At 37.0% G+C, this 22,467-nt stretch overlaps 1 protein-coding gene across 8 annotated transcripts in view; it reads left to right on the top strand.

Moving 5' to 3' along the window:
• Clcn3 (chloride voltage-gated channel 3) overlaps positions 1–22,467 on the top strand; it is a 71,177-nt gene that overhangs the window by 21,006 nt on the left and 27,704 nt on the right. For 5 of the 8 annotated variants that reach the window (XM_032919394.1, XM_032919395.1, XM_032919392.1 and 2 more), the window contains one exon: positions 19,156–19,313. In XM_032919394.1, the coding sequence (XP_032775285.1) occupies positions 19,170–19,313 (144 nt within the window). In that variant the 5' untranslated portion in view covers positions 19,156–19,169. Of the gene's footprint in view, positions 1–4,547; positions 4,888–9,345; positions 9,545–19,155; positions 19,314–22,467 lie in introns of those variants that run through there. The other 3 variants (XM_032919388.1, XM_032919390.1, XM_032919393.1) reach the window with 3 other exon arrangements.

The following is a 22,467-nucleotide window of genomic DNA, read 5'->3' on the forward strand; positions in this document are numbered from 1 at the left end:
AAATCTAAGCTACAAATTCTGAGTTACTATCATTTTACTTGGTAGTTTTGAAGGTTAATGTTTATGCATGCTGTTTTTGAGAGATGACAAGCTGATTTTAGCTGTATTGTTTTTGTTGGTATTCTATCTAAGCTCCACCCCCACAGTTGCTTGGGAACAGCCAGGTATGCTCCGCCCCACAGTTGCCTGGCAACAGCCAGCTGTGCCTGACTATAAAGGGGACTGCTTGCTCCCTCCTCTCCCTTTTGCTTCTCTCTTGCTCTCTTTGTTCTCTTCTCTTCCCTGCTCTTCCCCTGTAACCTGTTCCTTCTCTCTAAGCACCCCCTCCCTCCACGTGCTCATGGTCAACCTTTCCTCTCTACTACTCTTCTCTCATTAAACCTCTCCACGTGGAGCCATGTTGGTTTGGTGTGCTTTGTGAGGGCACGGGCCGAGATTTAAACTCTAACAGTTTTATTTGTCATTTACCAGTATAATTGGTGGTACTGTTCTAAGTGAGATATTTGGGACCATGTCAAATTCTAAAGTCAAACTGGGCATCATAAACTCACAAGCCTTACATTGGAAATCTTTGGTAAAGGCTGGTTTAGAAATTGTTGATAATTTTATTTATGTTTCATTATATGCCTGTGTTGCTACACTGTGAGTGTGAATGTAGATGCTCATGGCTGCCAGAAGTGTGAGATCCCTTTCAGCGTTTAACATAGCTAAGTCTCCTTTCCTTGTTTTCCACCACTGGTTTGTCTTTAATTGGAGGGTAATGAGTGAGTGTCTTAGTTTGGGTTACTATTGCTGTTATGAAACACGATGACCAAAAGCAACTCAGGAGGAAAGGGTTTATTTCACTCACAGGTTTATATAACAGTTCATCATCAAAAGCAAAGAGGACAGGAACTCATGCAGGGCAGGAAACTGGAGGCAGGAGCTGATGCAGAAGCCATGGAGGAGTGCTTCTTATTGACTTGTTTGCTCAGCCTGCTTTCTTACAGAACCTAGGACCACCAAGCCCAGGGATGGTTACACCCACAATGTGTTGAGCCTTCCTACACCAATTAAGAAAATGCCTTACAGGCTTGCCTACAGCCCAGTCTTAGATTTTTTTTTTTCAGGTGTCAAATAGACATAAAATTAGCCAGCACAGTGGCCCAGCCTATTTCTTTGGGATACCTAGGTACTGGCTTTGCCCTAAAACAACTCTAGTGACTATATTTAATGACTGCCTACTGGGGAAAAGTCCACGGGCTTTCAAATGGTCGACTCAGAATTATTTTTAGAATAAATGATTCCAAAGTTCATCTGGTACTTGTTCTAAGCAAGGTCATGTTCTTCATGCATTTGATAGCCTTCACTCTGTTGCCAGTTCCCTTGTAAACCTTTCAGCACCTGTATCCCCAGGCTGTTGATTTCTATTTAGTAAGAAACAGAGGACTGCCCAAATGTGCGCCTTCATGTAAAAATACGGCGATGCTTATAGGAAAAAAAACCACATTAAATTTATGCAGCGCTGTGATTTGGAATGTCTTAAATGTACTAGGAAAAAGAACATGGTATTGACTTGTTGGTGCCTGCTGGGATAAAATGAGGACACCTAAATGAAATCCTAAAGACTAAGTTGGTATGGCTGGAAAGAAGTGAGCTTGCTTTTTATTACATATAGGACCTGGCTACTTGTACTTAAAATCCCATCTGCAAATGTTGCCTTAGTTCTTCAAAGAAACTTAAATAAAATAACCAATTTAAAAAGAAAAAGAAAAAAGGGAACTCTGGTTAATTGCCTATAGCTCTTTACCTAGGGGTGAGGATCCATGAGATTTTCCCATCCACATTGGCATGTCAGCTGGTGTGGCCATTAGTTACATTGTTGAGATTTCATGTGTGTAGTTTGTCTGTAGAAGACACAATTTCACAGCAGATTTCTTGGATGTTGCAGCATTTGTCTCCCAGTTTGGGTTTCCTGATTTAATCCTGGAGTTGTTTAATATTTTTCTCTGTTTCTGACATTTTTGTAACTTGTTGGTCAGGCCTACTTAAAGGCAAACTTTTAATTTTCTCTTTAAAAGTGTCTTTAAAAGATGGTGGCTTACTTGGATTATTAGTGTTATACAGGACAGCAAGCTGGCCCATCATGATACCACGATGTAAGAAGAGTCTGACATACCCCAGCTTCCATGTGAAGTTGAGCTTAGAATCGAGGATTGTAATAGACTAGAGAGAGGTTTCCAAGGCCTGTGTGTGCTGTCTGCTTTTCAGTGCCTTTGGTTCTTCAGAGCTTCTCCTGTTAGACTTTCCTGCAGGCTGTGCTTAGAAATTCTAGGCTTTATCTTTTCTCCCCCTTCCCTTCCACCACACCCCTAATTGTAACTCATAGTCATCATCTGGTCACAGTCCTCCTGCTTCACCCTCCAGTGTACCTTGTCCTTTTCTAAAGCGTGCTGGAAAGTGTATCTGCCCAGGCAAGGATCCTAAGACTTCACGAGGTACGACTGTTGCAGAATGGTTTTGTAATTTCAGTTTACTGTGTGGTTTACATCTTAGACTTCTCAGTGTGTGTCTGCTTAGTGGTGGTGTAACTTTACAGCCATTGGTGTGGCTTTAATGTAGCTCTCTGACAGCTTTGCTCTGTGTGGCCTTCCCTCCAGGACTTTCTATCTTAGGGAAGAGGACTAACTGTAAATAAAAGTGTAGTGTTTAATATGTCCAAATGTAAATCTGAACACATGTAAGTCTGTGGGTCCTGCACGAACAATTTGCTCTTGAAATAAAAAAAAAAACACATCACATTATTATTTTAAAAGTAATATATTTGTTTAAAAATTATAATGAAGAGCTCTGGATGCAACCCCGTGGTAGAGCATGTTCAGCATGCAGGGGGCCTTGGGTTCATCTTTGCTCAGCTGACCTGGTGTGTAACTAGTACCGAGGGAGAGCCCACTTTGCCCTTCTGCCTGGTTGCTCAGTGAGAACAGCTGTTCAACTTGATGTTTCATTCTAAAATTACCTCTCCGAATACCGACACAGTAATATATACTATATGCACATATTTTTTAATCTTTACAAGTAAATCACTATGGCTATAAAACTTACTTGGCATTGTCAACATTTCACAGGCATGATATGCCCCTACTTTTTCACTCCTTAAGAGCAAGGTCAGGGACGGTGTCCAGATACCATTTGTAGGGGGCACTTTCCATGTTCTGTTAAGGTATAGAAGAACATAGTCTGATACAAATGAAATGGCTTATCAGTGCTGTGTGTGGGTGTGTGCATATTAGAAATGTCTAAACGGTCACAAAACATACCAAAGAATAGCAAGTGGCCAAATTTACGTTAAGATAATTTGGTAAAATTGACTTTGTCAAAGCTTTTCTTGCTTAACTTTTCTTTCTTTCTAAGAGAACTTGAAAAATACAAAAAAGTAAAGGTCCCACCATTTTTTATTTTAATTTTATTTCTGGTTTGTATTCTTGTAGTCCTCACTTCCAGATTTCACATGGACTTTTAAAAGAAGCTCTGTTTATTTGAGTTTCAAGATTTTGAAGTCTAGAAACCTGTTTAACTTATGACCTTGGGAGAGAAAAGATTCAAGATAATTGAAAATAGACCAGGCTAATGGAGTAGACTTTGTCCCTTCATTACCTTCCTTCACGTTCAGGTTTTAGATATACACAGAGTGGGAGTAGACCTTAGAAGTTGTCTCCTTCAAGACAGAAGAAAACATGGTTTATAGACCTTTGCCCACGCTCCATAGAAATTTCTGTGGTAGACATCACCTGTTCAGTGTACTGCATAACAACTATTTTAGAAGAACACTCCAGTCAGAGGACTCAGAATAATCTGTAAAACTTGAATCCCATATGAACACCAGTTATGTTTGGAATAGCCCTTTTAAAAACAAAAAGTTACATTTTTAAACTTATTTTTTAGCAGACAGGAGTAGCAAACTTTGATACATATTTTTCTACTAAGACTTTCTTAAGCAGTCTTCTGTAAGAAAGCAGTGGCAAAATAGAAAGTCTACTACATAATAAATCTTTTTTGCATAATTTCAAAACAATTAGCGTACTGATAAGTTTTCACCTTTCTCCTAAGCTAGAATGCCTTCTAGCTGGTGTTTGAAGGAAAGAAAAAGATGTTGCTAGAGGGATTAGTAAACAAAATACTATTCAACTCAGTGACTCAGGGCGTGCATTCTCCATAAAAGCTCGAGGATTAAAAGGCAGTTAAGAACAGTCTTAAAGCTAATACTATGGAGAAACTTGTTGGTGTGTTTTAGTTTTCCACTGTTATGACTCATATGAATTTACTGCATAAATTAGTACATTTATAAAACATCCTTTTTTGTGTTGACTATTTTTCTACATTAGACATGAAAAGGGGTCATTGTCTGGATCTAGAATTACCTTTTTCTGTCTTTTATTTTCTTAAAATAAAAATAAATATTTCTACTGTCTTGCTATTGAAACTACGTTGTGAGCGCTTTAAATTTCTCAAACCAGTTTCGTCTGTTATACTTGGCGCTTAGTCATCGTCGTACACAGCAGGACCTGATTAAGAAGGCTGTGCTGCCTCTAAGCCGGGCTAGATTGTAGCCACTAGCAACCGGGCTGCAATAATTTCCCTTTGATGACATCATCCGCTGTGGAAGAACCCAGTTGCTTCAGCCAGGCGAACTATGCAGTTCTAACCTCATCAAATATGGCATCTCCCTTGCTTGCTATAGCAGGGGAAGGAAAAATGCCACTGTCTTTTTAATCTAGCAAGCTTCTCTATTTTATTCTTTTTTTTTCTTCTTTTAAAATATTCTGATCATGGATGCTTCTTCTGATCCCTACTTGCCTTATGACGGGGGAGGAGACAATATTCCCTTGAGAGAATTACATAAAAGAGGTAACACCATCCCCTTGCTCTGAATCCTCTGTTGGTATGTTGTGCATGCGGCTGGGCGGTTCTGGGAACAGGCTGTCTGTTGTCCTCGGTGCTGCAGTGTGCTGCTTACTTGCCCTGCCTCGTTGGTATGGGAGAATGCAACCTTCCCAGCAGGCTGGGGCCCTCCCTGATTGTTTGCTCTGTGGCTAGCACTGTTTCAGATCACACTGGGCTCCGACTCCATCTTCTGTGTGAAATGCCTTCTGTTTAACTCCGAAAATAAGCTGCTTTTGCAGCTAGCTGAAGTCCTGGGTCTGTCGGTTGGCACCTGCAAAGTAATGTTTTTATTCTTGTGGAAACTTATATTTTCTTTAGTTTACACAGTGAAATCAAGTGCCCGTGTACTATTCTGCTTTGACTGCTGCCAATTACCATGTAGACTTCGTATCACAGAGTAATAGTGAAAGCTCTTAGCTGCATTTTATAGCATTTAAAAAGTAAGGAACAATTTTTTTTGGTTTAACATTTTTTATGTAATGTTTTAGCTAATTGACATACTTTATTGTCTCCCATAGAAATCTTGTACAACTTGATAGGATAAAACAATTTTGGTTTCTTTTTATACATTTTGTAGACTCCAAGTTGGTAGTTGGAGAACAGATGAGCAGCCAATGTAATGGTGTAAATCTTTTGGCAGGCTCTGCCTTGGTCTTCTTAAAACTAATTAGATGTTTGTTAATTAAACTGCTCTTTGTTCATTTTCTTAAACTGATTTTTTTGAAAAAAAAAAGGTTGGCATTCTAGAAATAAATTAACTTCAAGAAACATTCTTAGCTAGATGACTTTATATATGAGTCATGTTATTTGCTGATGTTCTAAATTTTATGATTTAACCCCAACTAAATGAGGAAAATTTAAATACATTTTGTATCCTGATAATAATTTTAAGTTCTACGGAATTAAGGAATTATAATGCATTCAACAGATACTAACCAATTATGTTGCAACCTGCAAAGCAATAATTGGGTTGGAAACAGTTGCAACATTACTCTGTAGAATTCTGTGCTTAGTAAAAGGTTGCTTTTTAAATTTTGAGAAAAACTGTTTTAGATCATGTCCCATATATTGTGTTGTCCTTTATGAACTGCATGTGTGTGTGTATAAATTGGGATTTAGTAAACAAAATAGAAGAAATTAATCTTTGTACTTTTAGGACATTTCCTCAAATGTACTAACATAAAAGTATAAAGAGTACAAGGAATAATTTCTCCTAATGATATTCTAACACACACACACACACACACACACACATCTAAAAGTGTATACATCTAAAAGTAGTGTGTACATCTAAAAGTATAAGGAATAATTTCTCCTAAGTTTTTACTCCCTGGGGTTGTTTTTTCCTTCTCCTGATAGAGTTTCCGTGTGTTTCTGTCATCCATTTCCTGCTAATACTCGTATTGAACAGTGATGTTCCGATGTCTCATCCTTTGCTAATAAGGTGAATGGAGAGCCAGACAGGCCACACTTTCTCTGAGCCATCACAACATCCATTTGTTAGGGACGATGAACTAGCAGGCTTGGGCTGCAGCACCTGCTAGTCTTTGACAGGACAGATTTATAGGCTGTCTGTGTAAAACCTGTAAGTCAAAACTCACGTGAAACTACATATACAGATAATACTAAGAGAGAAATTGAAAAAAATATTTCTGAGACATTTTCTTAACTAGTTCCCAGGAATCATCTTGAAGGCCTACCCACTCTCAGAAGTGCAGACATGGTCCTGATTCTTTGACGAGACTTCCTCTGTTATACAAGCTGATTTTAGGTGGCACTGCGTGTTTGCTCAGATACTTATTTGCCTAACTTGAGTGTACCATATCATTAAGCATAGGGTAGTGTCCTAGTGTCTATGTGTGAGAAGGCATTTGTTCTCCATAATTGATGGCCCTTTGAAACCATCGGCCAGCACAAAGGAACTGGTGATAAGGATCTAGGAAAATAGCTTAAATCAAGAAAAGTGCCTCAGCTTCCCTGTGAAGACAAAATGCAGTAATTAGAAATAGATCTTCAGGCTGGTAAAGGGGAAAGAGGTGAAATTCAAAGTATGAAATTGTAAAGGATGTTGGTAAGCCAAGTTGAGGTAGGGATTAGCTCTGTGGGTAATTAGGCTTAACTGCCACTTTTCAACGTGGGTTGCTAAAGAATTAAGCTTTGTACTGTAGTGTGTATTACAGCAGCTGAAAGAGCAAGCAGACTCAATGTCCACCATCTACATATTACTATCAGAGATTCAAACCAGATGGTAGAAGTAGCCTTCTTTGGGAGTGAACTTGGTATTTAGAAACAACCAAGTTCTCACAGTTTGTCCCTTCCTTTTGGTTAATCAGGAAGAAAAACCACGACCTCTTTGTATTGCTGGTTTTATTCACTATATTGGCTTTCTTTGTGAAGTTGAAGTAGTTTGGGGATTGACTTCTTTTCATCGACTAATCCCTTTGCATTGTTTTGATTTAAAAAAATGTTTTTCTTACATTTATTCATTTGTGTGTTAGTTGGGAGTCACATGGCAGGTATATGGTGACACTTGGAGAAATCAGTTCCTCTCCTTCACACATGTGGGTCCCAGGAATTAAACTCTGGTCATCCAGCTCGGTAGAAACTTTTTAATCTCACCAGGCCGCAGGCCCTAGACTTGACTGTTTTTTTTTTTTTTTTTTTTTTTTTTGGTGGACCTGGAAGGGACAGGTTTAATATTCCATTTACTCCATGTAAAAAGTTTAAAAATTATTCGACTACCTGTTTTATTTGCAGTACTTATGAAACTCTTGTGTTTATAGAAATCGTAACTAGATACTGTAGAGACTGATGGCACCTACAATAGTAATACTAAAGCTAAAGTTAATAGAATTTGATTCAGATATTGTGACCCTTCCTGTCATTTGATCATCATCTCACTGTGTACAAGCCTTGAGTGACCTATGCTTCAGTCTGGTGGGGGCTTAAGGCTTCTGATACTGGAGACAATCATCGAGGATGCTGGTCTCTTGTAGCTGCCGTCAGCCTGAGGTTTCTGTGCCCTTTAGGAGAGGAAGAGACAAGTCTCCTTGTGGCAGGTGGTACTAAGTAGGCCATTTTTCAGTGAACGAGGGAATTTGCCAGTTGTCTGTGGAGGAGAAAATAGAATAAGGAAGTGCTGTGTCAGGAGTAAATAGCTAGTCAGAGAGTGGTCAGCCCTGTTGCATCAGACCTATCAGCCAGTTTTCTTATGAGTAGTAAAGGAAGCAGTGAAGTAGTTCATTTAAATCTTTTTCCTACCCTATTATGTGATCACATTTTTCTTTCCTTCTGAAATTATAGTAGCTCTCCACTTGTACAAATTCAGATGTTAAATATATTCTTATTGTCAAAAGGGTATGCCATAGGCTTCTGATTAAAAATAACTGATTTGATATTAGTGATGCTTGTTTTATATTATTATTTGTCTTCATACACTGTTATAAAACAGATCTGATGTCAAATCTATATTTCCTATAGTATTTACATTTGTAATAAAAATCCAGAGCATTTTATTAGCTCTAGCTGTGTTTTCTGAACAGATACTTTACAATGATTTAAGTCATCTCATGGCTTATGCGACATCAGAATGCTTTGTATATTCAAAACTCGGGGTATGGGCAGACCCTTCCCACATTTACTAAATTTGTAATGTTGATGTTTTTCTTGCATCAACATTTTACCTTGTGCCTACATAGGACACTACTGACCTAAATTGTACTTTACAATTTTGTTTTTGCTTTTTAATTAATGTGCTTAATTTATAGGGCGTTTTGTCCTTTGTATGTGTGTGTGTGCATGTACATGAGTATGTTTCTTCCTTTACAACTCAGACCAAAATTTACTGTAACTTTATTTGTTCTGATGCTGTATATGCAGCATTGTATGTGCAGAGATCGGAAGTGAAGTTTGAACCTGCTTTCATATGTGTAGGACCTTGTATCTACCTTGTCTAAGGCTGCTACCTTTTATATTGAGGTGGTGGCAACAGAACAGAACACTAAACAGTGCATTGCAGCAGGCAGTGGCTCAGCAGTGGTACTAGTTAATTGCATGTCTTCTTTGGGAGTCTTTCTGTATTGGCTTCTAGGTTTAAGTAGTTGAATGTGACTAGAGTGTATACTTTTGTTTCCTTTATTCTGTCATTGATCTAAGCCACTATCCAACTGACCATTACTAACTGCAGAGCTCTATATTTGACAGCCCCCACTCCTACCCTGTTTTGTGTTTTCAAGCAGTTTTACATGGTCCTGATGTTGATTGTGTGATCTTCCTGCCTGTACCTCCCAAGTGCTGGGATGAGATTTTGTACACACTGCGTAACAGCTACCAAATGAACCAGGCCAGCCATCTTAGCCATTGCCCTCTTACCAATCTCTCCATTTACCTTCCCTTACCAGGGTGACATTCCTTATTACTAAGCTCCTAGAGGGAGAAAACATGCATGGCTGGATCTGTGCTCTCAAGACAGACATAGCGCTGTCAGGAAGTCTTTAAGCATGGGTTTCTGGCTCCCTTCTTCCGTAATGCCCAGTGTCTGTGCTTTGTGCTCATCTGCTGTGACGGCAGTTTCAGTGGAAATGGCAAGTTCACCCTCACATCTTTGGAAATTGGCCTGGAGGTAATAAATGACAATCTTTCTATTTAGTTGTATGCCTAATCTTTATGAAAATAGGTGTTTGACTGTTTTTCTGTGAGAAAAACATTAGGTTGCTGTTTGTGTAACTATAGAATTTATTACTAAATTCTGTTTTCATTTAGTACAGTTCAACAACTATACATTGAAGGCTAGTAGGAGGTATGTAAAGATTTTTAATTTATGGAAATTAATTTAATTTAGATAGTCTTTATTTATTTTTCTCTAGTTTTGCGTCAACCTTCAGGTTTAAAATGTTGGTCAGAAAGAAACTGACCAGTATTTTTAAAGAGATGAAGAAAATAAAAAGTGAAAAATCACTATTTACTCGTTTCATTTACTAAACTTTGATTTTATTTAGGTACATTATCTGTAAGCTATGCCAGTGAGGAGTGCTGTAGGCTATAGTCAAAGGACTTAAAGACTAGTTTCAGGGTGCACACTTGGAGGTATAGTCTAAGTTGAGTAAAGTAGGCTCTCTGTGGTGTAAGATGAGACTTGGACAAGCTGAGGGTGAAAGAGGGGGTGAGCTCTTAGCACAGCAGTTTCCGCAGTGTGCATTCTGAGAGCAAAACACTGCCCATGAGTAATATTACCACATTTTCTCCTCTTTTGTTTTTGGAGTGTGTGTGTGCTGGTGGTGGTGGTGGATAGAGTTGATATTAGGAATCTACCTTGATCATTCTTTTGCCTTATTTGAGGCAGTGTCTTAAAGTTAGACTCAGAGCTAGCAACAGATACAGCTGCTCTTACTAGACATCTTGCTTCTGTGATTTCTTGTCTCCAAGACTGGAATATCAAGCTAGTTGCCACGCCTACCCGACATTTATGTGGGTTCCAGATACCCAGACACGGTCCTTTTGATTGTGATATGAGCTCACTTCAACTCACTAGGCTTTTTATTGTAGCAATTTAAACAATAGAGGAGAAAGTGATCTGGAGTCTGGAACTAAAAGGCAGAGTTCCCATAGTGATTGTTATTGATAGAATTACAACAGTTGTCCACAGGCTAAGTACATATGCACATGTGTTTAGGTAGAAGTAAGTCACTGACTAATTATTCTGAACCTACTCTTGAGACTTACCCTAGATATACATCTTCCAATCATGAAGTTATGATTATTGACCGTATTAATACAGTGGTAGTAACTTTGGAATAAATGCATAGGTTTGGGTGTTTATCCCACTACTTACTTACATTATAGCCTTGATATTATTTCATAATATTCTATCTTTGTTTTTCAAATTTATAAAATAGAGACTGTCTTAGCTGTACTAAGAACCATGTCTGTTACACAATAAATATTTATTTATTTGTTAGTAGTTTTTATTGTTTTCACACATGAGCTAATTAATAGGGTCTAATCTTTGCATGGAAAAAGTACTGTAATTCTGATGTGGCCCACTTGATATACTTTTCTCATTTATCATGTGTCCTTTGCTGATACATTTGACTAATTGGAAGTCGCAAGACTCTTACATTTTCTTCTTAGGGTTTTGTAGTTTTAGCTAATCTTAATTTTGGATCAAAACATTTGAGTTTTTGTTTATGAGTATGTGAGTTGGGCGTCTAGTTTCATCCTTTTGCATAGGTAGTGTTCCTCAGCATCATTTGTTGAAAACGTTATTCTTGGGACTGGAGGGATGGCTCAGCAGCTTAGAGCACTGTCTCCTCTTCCAGAGGTCCTGAGTTCAATTCCCAGAAACCACATGATGGCTTATAACCATCTCTCTTGGTATCTGATGCTCTAGTCCGGCATGCAGGTGTACATACAGATAGAACACCCATTTACATAAAATAAGTAAATCTTTTTAAAAAAAGATTATTTTTCTCTATTAGAAATATATTTTTAATACAGAGTTAATCTTAAATTTTCTACAGATAAATGCTAGATTACAGATTATTGGTATATATGCATTTTATTTCCATAGGTGTTTGGATGTTATAAAGTTCTGTGGCTATAAGAGAATGAATGACTTTTTAGCTTCAGCTAAAAAGTCTTTGTATAGTGAATAGGAGAAGTGACTTGCAAGCCAGACTATGTATATAGTTCATTAACTGAGTAGTTTTTCTAGGTGAAATCTTTCTGTATTTTTGATATTTGAACTGTAATTACATTGTCAATCATACTTCTGAGTGATTTACTTTTGTATACATATTAGCATAATTATGATTAGTTAATAATTCAAGAATTCCTTCTACCACCTCTAAAGTTGAACTTCTTGTCTAAATGAAGATACCTTTTTTTCTCCTGATCTCTTTTGCATATTGTCCATGTTTTGGGTTAAGATTAATACTAAATGATTTGATCATAGATGAATACCATAATATAATACAGTTTGATGAAGTCTTAGACGCAAAATATTTGAATAGATTAAAGGTTGTGGGTATTTTATTTCTTCTTACCCATCAATATTAAGCTTTCTCATTACTTGCTTCTAGTCTATGCATATGCTTCTAAGCAAAGAGTAGCTGACAAAATGGGCCTTTGGGCTAAAAGGTTAAGTAATATGTGCTGGATCACAAAGCTAATAGGTACTAGATCTGGAATTTGATTCTCAAACCTTCTAACACCAGCTGCATGAAGGTAGTTCTTTTCTAGGCTCCTCTGAAGAAAGATATTTGCCCGGACTTTGTTGTTACTGAATTTTAACTAGAAAGTAACGATAAGTGGACATTAGACTGGCAGGCACAGATACTTAGTGATCAAACCTCCAGAGAAGTGTGTGTATGTGTGTGTAGACAGACAGATAGCAGTGAGGACGGGGGTTGGTGTTAAATTTGAGAGCTAACAAACTTTCAGGTCATACTTTCACGTGGAGTTTACCATCTTGGAATCCAAGTAGCAGGAGGCAGCTTACATTCTTTTGAGGCTGTTAAAATGAATTGGGTTCATTCATTGAATCTGTGTGTTTGACATTTATATATCCAGCAGCTATTTTTTATAGACACTCTGGTCTTCCCTCTCTCCCTTCTCTTCCTTTCTCCCTTTTTTCTCTTGTCCCAAGAGTTCAAATCCAGTGCCTAGTGCTTGGCTCCAGCCTCACACTCTTCTTTTTCTTGGCTGAGGCATGCATCTGATAGATCTCATCAAGACTTCTACTGCATACAATAGAAGTTGTTTGTTTTGTTTTTATAAAAAGGTTGAGACATTTTGCCAGAAGTAAAGGGATATTATGTGGGCAAAGTCAATATGGACCTCTTGCATAAATAATACCCCTTTGATGAGGATAAATTACTTTATTATTTAATCATTTTATGTTTGGATCTATATCTGATTATTAATAATGAATATTTGGTAGCGGGCTTTGAAAAATAGGACAAGAAAAGTTGAAATTAATTGTCAAAGATGACTAAGAAAATATATAATTCAGATATTGATTGCAATGATCTAAACTTTTAAGTTATCGTGTATTGTTGAAAATATGTATACATTTGATGATGTGACATTCATAAAGTATAAATATGGCCAGCTTTCACATCCAGGGAATGGCAAAGGCTGAAGCCTATCATTAGTCTGTAAGTCTCTTTTTCACTTGGCTCTCTCCTAGTCTTTGTACAGCACATCTCAAGGAATACAGCAAAATGGGCTTCATGTGGCTTTTTTCAGAAATTCTAAGCCCCCCCCCTTTTTTTACAGACTTTTGAAGTCTAGAAAATCATCTCTGATGTTCAAAAGTATTTGCTTTTATGATTTTCTCTTTTGTATGGGTTTCAGAATTCTGAATTATTTATCCTTATTCTATATGTGTGAGTGTTTTGCATGCATGTATAGTTGTACACCACTTGTGTGCAATGCCTGTGGAGGGCAGAAGAGATTGTCACAAGGCCTGGACCTGGAGTTACAGATGACTGTGAGCTCTCACGTTTGTGCTTAGAAATAAACCTGGATTCTCTGCAAGAAGAGCCAGTGCTTTTCACTGCTGAGCCATCTCTCTAGCTCCAGTACTACTGACTTTTTATGTTCTGCTCTTTTTCTTGGTAATGCATGTAGTTGATGCTTAGGGCAAGTTTGTGGACAGGATAAAGAAATAAGGTCGTGGAACTTCATTCTTGGTTCCAAAAGGTATTCGCTTATATCATCACTACCGTCTCTACCAATAAGCAAGCAAGGGCAGCAGCGTTTGCATTAGAAATGACATCCTGTCAGCTTAGGTTATTAAACCAGTTGTAAGAAAGGCATAGTAATCAAGGCAGCGGTGGTCTGACTGCCTCTCTTCTATCCTCGAAGGTCTTGATTTTCCAAAGCTTACTTGTATATATCAATTTTATAAAAAGCATTATCATCTCTATATTAACCAACTCTTGAAATATTTTAGTATACAAGAAGTATACCCTACATGTGAGAGAACTTCAGTTTGTGTTTTGGTAATAATTAAAACTTATGTGCTTTAAGATGTTGAAGTGTAAAGTTGATTAATCTGTTGCTTACTAAAAAATTTAATACACATGTAATTGATTTCAGTTTATCTCATTTTTACATATGTCAATGAAATCTTATACACATTTAGATGCTATGAACTGTATACAGAGAAGAAATGTATTTGAAATACTCGATGACTGTTATTATAGTTATAAAATATACCTTTAAAGTTACTCCATTGAACTTCTCTCTTTTCCTCTTTTTTTTTTTTTTTTTTTTTGGTTCTTTTTTTTTTCGGAGCTGGGGACCTAACCCAGGGCCTTATGCTTCTAGGCAAGCGCTCTACCACTGAGCTAAATCTCAACCCTCTTTTCCTCTTTTTTACAACTTAGTTTTTGTGTATTGTTTAATGGAAGAGAGTATATAAAACCACTTACAGGTATACCATACTAGCAAAAATATTAAAATTCTTGAAAATTTTTGGCTTTCAGAAATCTTGATTTGCTGCATTGTTTTGTGAATTAACATGTTTGCATAGTTTCCATAGTAATTACTCAAAAATCACTAAATTCACAATATATGAATGATGAATATGTTTGTTGTGCTTCTCTTTTCCTATTTCATAAAAGTTAAGAATAGCAATCTTTTTCTGCTTCTCAGTTCACAATTGTATAGGAGAAATAGATATTTCAAATGTATGTCTTTATGATACAGATAGTCTAGAAATGCTTTTCGAGGTTCTGGTAATCTATTATTGTACATTTATGTTGAAGGTATAAGCTTTGAGTTTTGCATAAAAAAGTAGTGAAATCAGAAGTCTGTAGCTCTTTAGCTCTGTTCAGACAGTAGTACTGGACCCTACAGAGCATTCAGTTGTTGACTTGTGCCTGTGTGAGATGTGTAGTGTATATATTTGTGTGTGTGTGTGTGTGCAACTGCATGCGGAGACCAGGGGTTGTCCCATGGATCTAGAGTTGCAGGATTTTTGCTGGGAATGGAACTTGGGTCCTTTGGAAGAGCAGCAAGTGTTTCTGTACCTTTGTACCATCTCTCTAGTCCCCCCCTTCCTCTTCCTTTTTAAAAATTCTATCTATCTATCTATCTATCTATCTATCTATCTATCTATCTATCCATCCATCCATCCATCCATCCATCCATCCATCCATCCATCCATCCATCCATCCAAACCATGGTCTCTCACTGAACTTTAAACTTTCTAATTGGGTAGGATGACTAGCCAGCAAGCCCCAGGGATCCTCTTGTCTGTGCCGTCCTAACATCTCATGGCTGCACATGGATTTTTCTGTGAGTTCTAAGATCTGAACTCAGGTTTTCATGCTGATATAGCAAGCACTTTACTGAATGAGCCACCTTTATTCCTGTGGTAAATGTTTTACAATAATTTCAGGGCTGAGGGTATAGTTTTAATGAATATTTAGCATACATGGTCCTCAGCATTGAAGAAAAAAATTTTCAGACTTGCAGAAGTGAAAACTAATGTAGAGAGTCCTTCATACTTTATCAGAATTCCTGAAATATCAGCAGTTTACCACATTAGTTTATCCTGTTTTTTTGTTCTTTGCCTTTGTATTAAATATTCCAGATAAAACATGATATTTTCTATAGATAATGAATATATGCTTATACTATATTTTTAATTATGGTAAGAGTAAAATTCAGAAAAAGGGCATCTTTCTCAAAGAAGTACATCTGTATGTAATTATGTTATGATTTTTAAAAATCAGAATTGACATCGATATAACATTATTACTTGATCTAGATCAGTAGTCTAGATCAGTAAGGTCAGTGGCCTTTCTAGTTCATGATCTGGTCCTAAAGCACATCTTATAGTCATATGTCATCTCTCTTTTAATTCAGGACAGTTCATTGCTCATTCTTTTTTTAAAATTTCTTTAAATTTATTTATTTATTACGTATAGTGTTCTGCCTGCATGTAGGTCTGCGGATCAGAAGAGGGCACCAAATCCCATTAGAGATGGTTGTGAGCCACCATGTTGTTGCTTGGAATTGAACTCAGGAAATCTGGAAGAGCAGCCAGTGCTCTTAACCACTGAACCATCTCACCAGCCCTCAGTCCTCATTCTTTATCTTTTATAATTTTAACATTTTTGGGGTTGTTTGTTTGATACAAGTTCTTTGTATGTATCCTGTCTGCACTGGAACTTACTATTAAGACCCGCCGGACTGGCCTCAAACTCAAAGAGATCCAACTGCTTCTGCCTTCCTAGTGCTGAGTTTAAACATATGTGCCACCATGTCTAGCTAATTTCAACATTTGAGGAATAAAACAACTCTATTTTGCTGAACTTTCTTTACTTGGGTGCATTTGGTTTGCTTTTCTGAGAGTGTCTTTTTTCATTTTTGCCATAAATACCACAAAGTACTGGGCAACGTTCCATAAAGACACGGGCTTCTTGATACTTCCCTCCAAATACCAGTTTTAATGTTACCATATAGAAAGCAAAGTCGCTATTCCTATATTTGTCAGTAAGTCATAAATGCTTTTATAATTTGATAAGTAATATTTTCTTCTTGAAAATGTGTTTAAAGCTTTAAATATAGTATGCATGTAAACATTACAATGAGGGGATTGTATCTTTAAACTCTCGGACAATACTTGTAAATTATTTATTCCTGGAGCACTTCTGCCAGAACACCGAAATCAATATACTATTCTCTTTGTAGACATGCTACACCTTCCTAAGGCAACATTCAAATATATTTCAATAGGGAGATGAGAGAATCCTGTTTAAGGAAAAGGAAATAGACACATTTTCATACCTTGTTTTTAGGCATTTGAATTATTAGGAAACAGTTTGTAGCTTACGGTGTTTTTCATTGGCTTATATCTTAGCAGTGCTAAAGTTTCTGGGTCGGCATGGAAGGTCCTTGTTGCTCCTACTTCTTTCTCCTCTGGTTTATGTAGGGAATCTCCTGCTGACAGCCTGGGATGCCTTTCTTACTCTCTGGGGAAGACCTGCACTTCTGACCTTGCCACATGATGGCTTTTTTGATGTTATGTTTACAGTTATTTCTTTATCTCTATAAAAGGAAATGCGTCCATTTAAACAGAAAGACCGCAAAGCAAAGCTCACCTGAGAAAATTTCCTTAGTCCTTAACAGTAAGGGAAAAGGAAATGGGTCTCATTTTTATTTTTCTACTTTAAATTTTTTTTGGCACAAAGTCTGTAGATGAAGGGTTGGAAAACTGGCCACATGAAAAATATTACCCTTTATCTCCTTCTTTTTCTGTTTAGATGTAGATTTATGTATTTTATGTATGACTGCTTTATCTGCATGTACACCTGGTTATGAGCTACCATGTGGTTGCTGGGAATTGAACTCAGGACCTCTGGAAGAGCAAACAGTGCTCTTAACTGATGAGCCATCTCTCCAGCCCCTTCCTTTTGTTTTTTAAAAGACAAGTTTTCACCTGGTTTTAAAACTTTAGTTAGAGTGCTTTCATATCTATTCAGTAATGTATTTCTGTACCTTATTTTGTGGTACAATGGCAGAATTGGCTTTCATGTTTGAAATACTTGCCCTCTCTAGCTGTTAATTGATTTTTGTATCAGACTATAAATACTTTAGCATTCATTTGTTTTTGTTTTCTATAATACGTTTTAGGAAATTCTACCCACACTATGCTCGATGTTAATTTGTTCAAAGATTGTACAGAATCCTAAAGAAAAATTCCTACTAGTGAGCGTGCTGGTTTGAGATTATTTATGTATATTTTACTTTCTGTTCTATTGCTCCGAAAAGACACATGACCAAGGCAACTCTTATTGTATTTTCCTAAGGGGCTGTTGTTTAGTTGTGAGATTTGAGACTTTATTTATTTAAATGGGTACACTATAGCTGTCAGACACACCAGAGGAGGGCATCAGATCCCATTACAGATGGTTGTGAGCCGCCATGTGGTTGCTGGGAATTGAACTCAGGACCTCTGGAAGAACAGTCAGTGCTCTTAACCACTGAGCCATCTCTCCAGCTCCCAACTCTTATTTAAAAGAAGCATTTAATTGTTTTTTTTTTTTAATAGTTTCATAGGATTAGGGCCATTATCATGGTGGAGAGCAGATAGGCATGGCACTGGAGCAGTAGCTGAGAGTTCTGTAGGTAGTGTAGTAGGGTCAGTGGGGGGAGAGGGGGTGGAAAGGAGGGAGAGACAGAGACACACATTGAGACATTGACAGAGAGACACTGGGCTTAGATGGACTTTGGAAATCTCAAAGCCCACCCCACAGATAGGTCTCCTCCAACAAGGACACACCTACTCCATCAAGGACACACCTACTCCAACAAGGACACACCTGTCCAACAAGGACACACCTGCTCCAACAAGGACACACCTACTCCAACAAGGACGCACCTCCTAATCCTTCCAAATAGTTCTGGTGGGGACTAAGTTTGCAGGCATATGTGCCTATTAAAGCATTCACATTTAGACTACCACAGTATATATTAGATGTAATAGCTTTCTCTTCCCAGTGGGTTTATATTTAATATATGAACTCTCTATCAAGGCCTCTTTTTGCATAAATAACAACTCGATGCATTTACATACTTAAAAGTTTGCATTTCATTTTATGTGTTAGATGAACTTAATATCATAATTAAAAGCTGCCTGTATTTCTTCAATTCCCCAGTTGTCTTTTAGCATTCCAGGACCTTCTCTAGGTTTGTTTAATCATGTAAAATGCATAGTAAATATGTGTCAAAAATTTCTTTGACCCTAATGAAGGAACCAGCTTGATGATGAACTGATGAGGAGAACCTGTGAGGCTGAAATGAGTATAGTCTGTGAAGCAAAGAAAAAAATTTTAAGACATAAAACAAACAACACCACAAAAGTTTACAATTCTTTCCTACTGGAAAGCCAAAATTTACATTTTACTAGATGAAAATCATTTTCAGTTTATCAGTCTTCACAAGTTGTCTTCTAACTTTATGATGTCTCTTTTGTTACCAATGGTAAATGGTGGTAATTCCTGCAAAATTCTCTTGTCCAGAGTATTAGGTGACCATTAGGCTTGTTGCTAATAAAAATTTGTGAGGTCATGAATATTATTTTTGCCTTATTTCTAATTGTGAATAATCAGTTTCCTCCACTTTCCAATGATTTGTGATGATATTTGTAAATTACCAATGTCTAAAGAAGTTGCAGAGCTCACTGTTAGCTTGTAAGTAGACTGTTCTGTGCTGCAGGAACTCATTATACAATGACAAATGGAGGCAGCATTAACAGCTCCACACACTTGCTGGATCTTTTGGATGAGCCCATCCCAGGTGTCGGTACATACGATGATTTCCATACTATTGACTGGGTTCGAGAAAAGTGTAAGGACAGAGAAAGGCACAGACGGGTGAGTATTTTCAGTCTTTTATAAAAATAGTGCAAGATGGGTCATTTACAATCCTGTTTCTGCCAATGATGTCAGATTGCTAACATGTTATACATTAACATATGTTTTGACACGTGATAATTCTCTCCGCTTTCTCTTGATGCTCCCTCTTCTTGTTTCTTTATATCCTGTGTTTTTCAACAGCAACAAAAATAAATACAGTTAGACAAATTAGGATAGAAAAGGACAAATGCAGCAGAGGAATTGGGTGAAGACTGGCCAAGCTTAATAAGGTCACCAAGATATTTGCGTTCAGCATCTCAGCAGCTACTGCAAAAAGAATTTTGTTGCTAAGTCTAATGGGAAAGGAAGATAATGTACCAGGAAAAAAATCACTTGTAGGATTCTGAAGTTCCTAACATTTTCCTAGTGTTAAATGCTGAAATATTTCTCAAGTATCTTGAATAAAGTTTTTTGTGTGCATAATAAGCCACTGTTTTGTTTTGTTTTGTTTTGTTTTCCCAAAGGGAAGCCAGAAAGAAAATTGAGGTATAACAGTGAATGGCTATAATTCCGGGAGTCAAGGGGCTGAGGTGCAGGAACCCAGTGTAGGCTAAATAGCAAGACCCTCTCTCAAGACTCAGCTACCCCGACACTCAAATCCCACAGTATAGTGAATGCACACCGGTATAATTTAAAACACATCTTCAGAAGAAGATAAAATTTCTCTGAAATAAAAATCCCAAATTTCTAAAGTCTCTTATGTATTTACCCATTTGTTTATGGTATCTGAAATTTACTTTTTTTTTTTTTTTTTTTTTTTTTTTTTTCGTGAGCTGGGGACCGAACCCAGGGCCTTGTGCTTGCTAGGCAAGCTCTACCACTGAGCTAAATCCCCAACCCCTGAAATTTACTTTCAAAATTAGTTTATGCAAATTAGTTGTAACCTTTCGATGGGTGTCTGTTTTTATTCGAAGGCTGAACTTGCAGTAGCCTGTGCTGTGAGAGAAGTACAGAATGTTGAGTTGCTTTTGACCTGAGGTCGTGACTGAAGAGAAGCACACAGACTCCCCACTCTCACTCAGTGATTCATTTGTCTGTACTCAAATGCCCTCTGCACTGGAAAAAGAATTGAGGAACCTCAAGAAGCGTGTTTATATCAGTTACTATTTCCTTGTTCCTTGTTAGAACATTTAAAAATATTAGTTCACTTAAAAATTATAACCATAGATCCACTATTTTAAACATAACTAATATTATATGAAAATAATACATTTTCCAAAATAAACTATTTGCAGAGGTGGTTTTTTTTTTTTTTTTTTGGTCGTCTTCATGATTGCTTGGCTTAATAAAAGACTGATAGATTCTCATATCTGCTTTTCATTATAATGTTACGCTTTTTGCTTAAGGAATAAAAAGGAAATCCAGCCTCACACAATTCTAGTTTGAAAAGCTAAGAGTATTTCGATAGTTTTTTTAGATTAACATACCTGTTTTCTAATAAAATAAAATAACAAGTAGTATTTTGTAAAAGATTTGTTAAATTAAAATTTAACAAACAAGTTAAAATTTAAATTTGTTAAATTAAAATCCTGTGGTTTGGGGAGACATCCTTCCACCTTAGACCATGGCACTGTCTCTGGTGGCTGCTGCTGTGACTTTCTTGAAGCCTCGATTGGCCACATTTTGGCACTATGCCAAGGTTGAGCTGGTTTCCCGACTCCTGGTGAAGTCACTACAGCTATTCTGATCATGAAAACATAATTCACAGTGCTAAGACTGGTGGCTTCGAACACCTTGCAGTGAAAGAAGCCGTGCTGAATGGTTTGGTGGCCACTGAGGTGTGGATGTGGTTTTATTTCAGAGAGCTCATAGGCGAACGTGGCATTGTTTGCTATGATGTGTGAAGACCAATCTTAAGCTTCCGATTTGAGTTTTTTGAATGTTCTTGGACCTTGTGTAATGAAACTGCTATCTTAATAAAATACTAGCTGTTGAAAAAAAATCAAAAATAAAATCCATTGCTTTTACCTTGAACTTTGAGAATACATGTTCTTAACATGAAATTATCATTTAGAAAATAGTAGTTTGCTGATCTGTGTGGACTGTCAGATGCAGACAGTGGTTGGTTTGTGGTTGGATTTTGTCCTGGGCATTTTTAACTCCAGGCATCTACAATCTTTCTAAGCTGGAAATAGTTTCTCTTGAAGAACTTAATAGGGTTTCATGGACATTCCAGGTTGTCTGCGGATTTTCCTTTGAGAACTATTTTTTAAAGGCCATAATGATACTTTTTATTAAATAGTATCATAATACAAATAAGAGAAAATTACCACTGAGTAAAAATACTTTGTTTTTTAATTTTCTTTACAAAGTGACAGGTAGTTTTACCAGTGTTGTTGTTGTTGTTTTAAAGAAAGCATTGCAGCTTATTTACCAATACTGTATTGGTAAACATTTAGATGATATCTATATTTTGTAGATTGGTGATGAATCAACACTATTTCATACACAGTGTTTCTATACTGAAAATTCACCAGCAAGAATTTATTAAAGGTCTGTGGTGTGCAAACAGAATAACAAGAAGAATGACAGAGACTGCCTGAAAATGACTTAATATTACCTTTTAAAAATATGCTTATTTATTATTTTTTTAATCAAGGAAAGACAAAGTGGAATTTAGTGACCATTTGTAAGACATTATAAAAAGTGGTTGATATCCATGTTTGGATGCTTCTTATTTGAAAGGGATAGAATTTTCTCATTCACCTTATATTTTGCTGTGTCTTTTTAATTAATTGGTCCTTGTGGCTTTTGAATAGACGAGCCTCTTGAAATAGATGAGGTCATTGAATTCTAGCTGTACTTTCCTGCAGGCTAGTTGAGCATTGAGGCCCTAGATGGACAATAGAGCTTCTTAAAGCTAAGCTGAGAGCAAGACAAAAGCTAGTTAGGGATGGGTTTAGAAATGCATTCTTAGGGAGACCCTACTGTTTTTAATAACTAGAGATTTGCATCAAAGCTGTTTCCTTGTTAATCTCTTAACTGCATGCAGTCAGTCAGTTGAGGACATTTTTCTTCTGGCTTGTACAGAAAGTCTTTGTCTGTTACACATAGGATTAGAGCTCTACACTTATATATTCACAGTTCTCTTACTTGTGGGGGGGCGGCATCT

The sequence above is a fragment of the Rattus rattus genome, chromosome 13, assembly GCF_011064425.1.
Source record: "Rattus rattus isolate New Zealand chromosome 13, Rrattus_CSIRO_v1, whole genome shotgun sequence".
NCBI classification, from domain to species: Eukaryota; Metazoa; Chordata; class Mammalia; order Rodentia; family Muridae; genus Rattus; species Rattus rattus.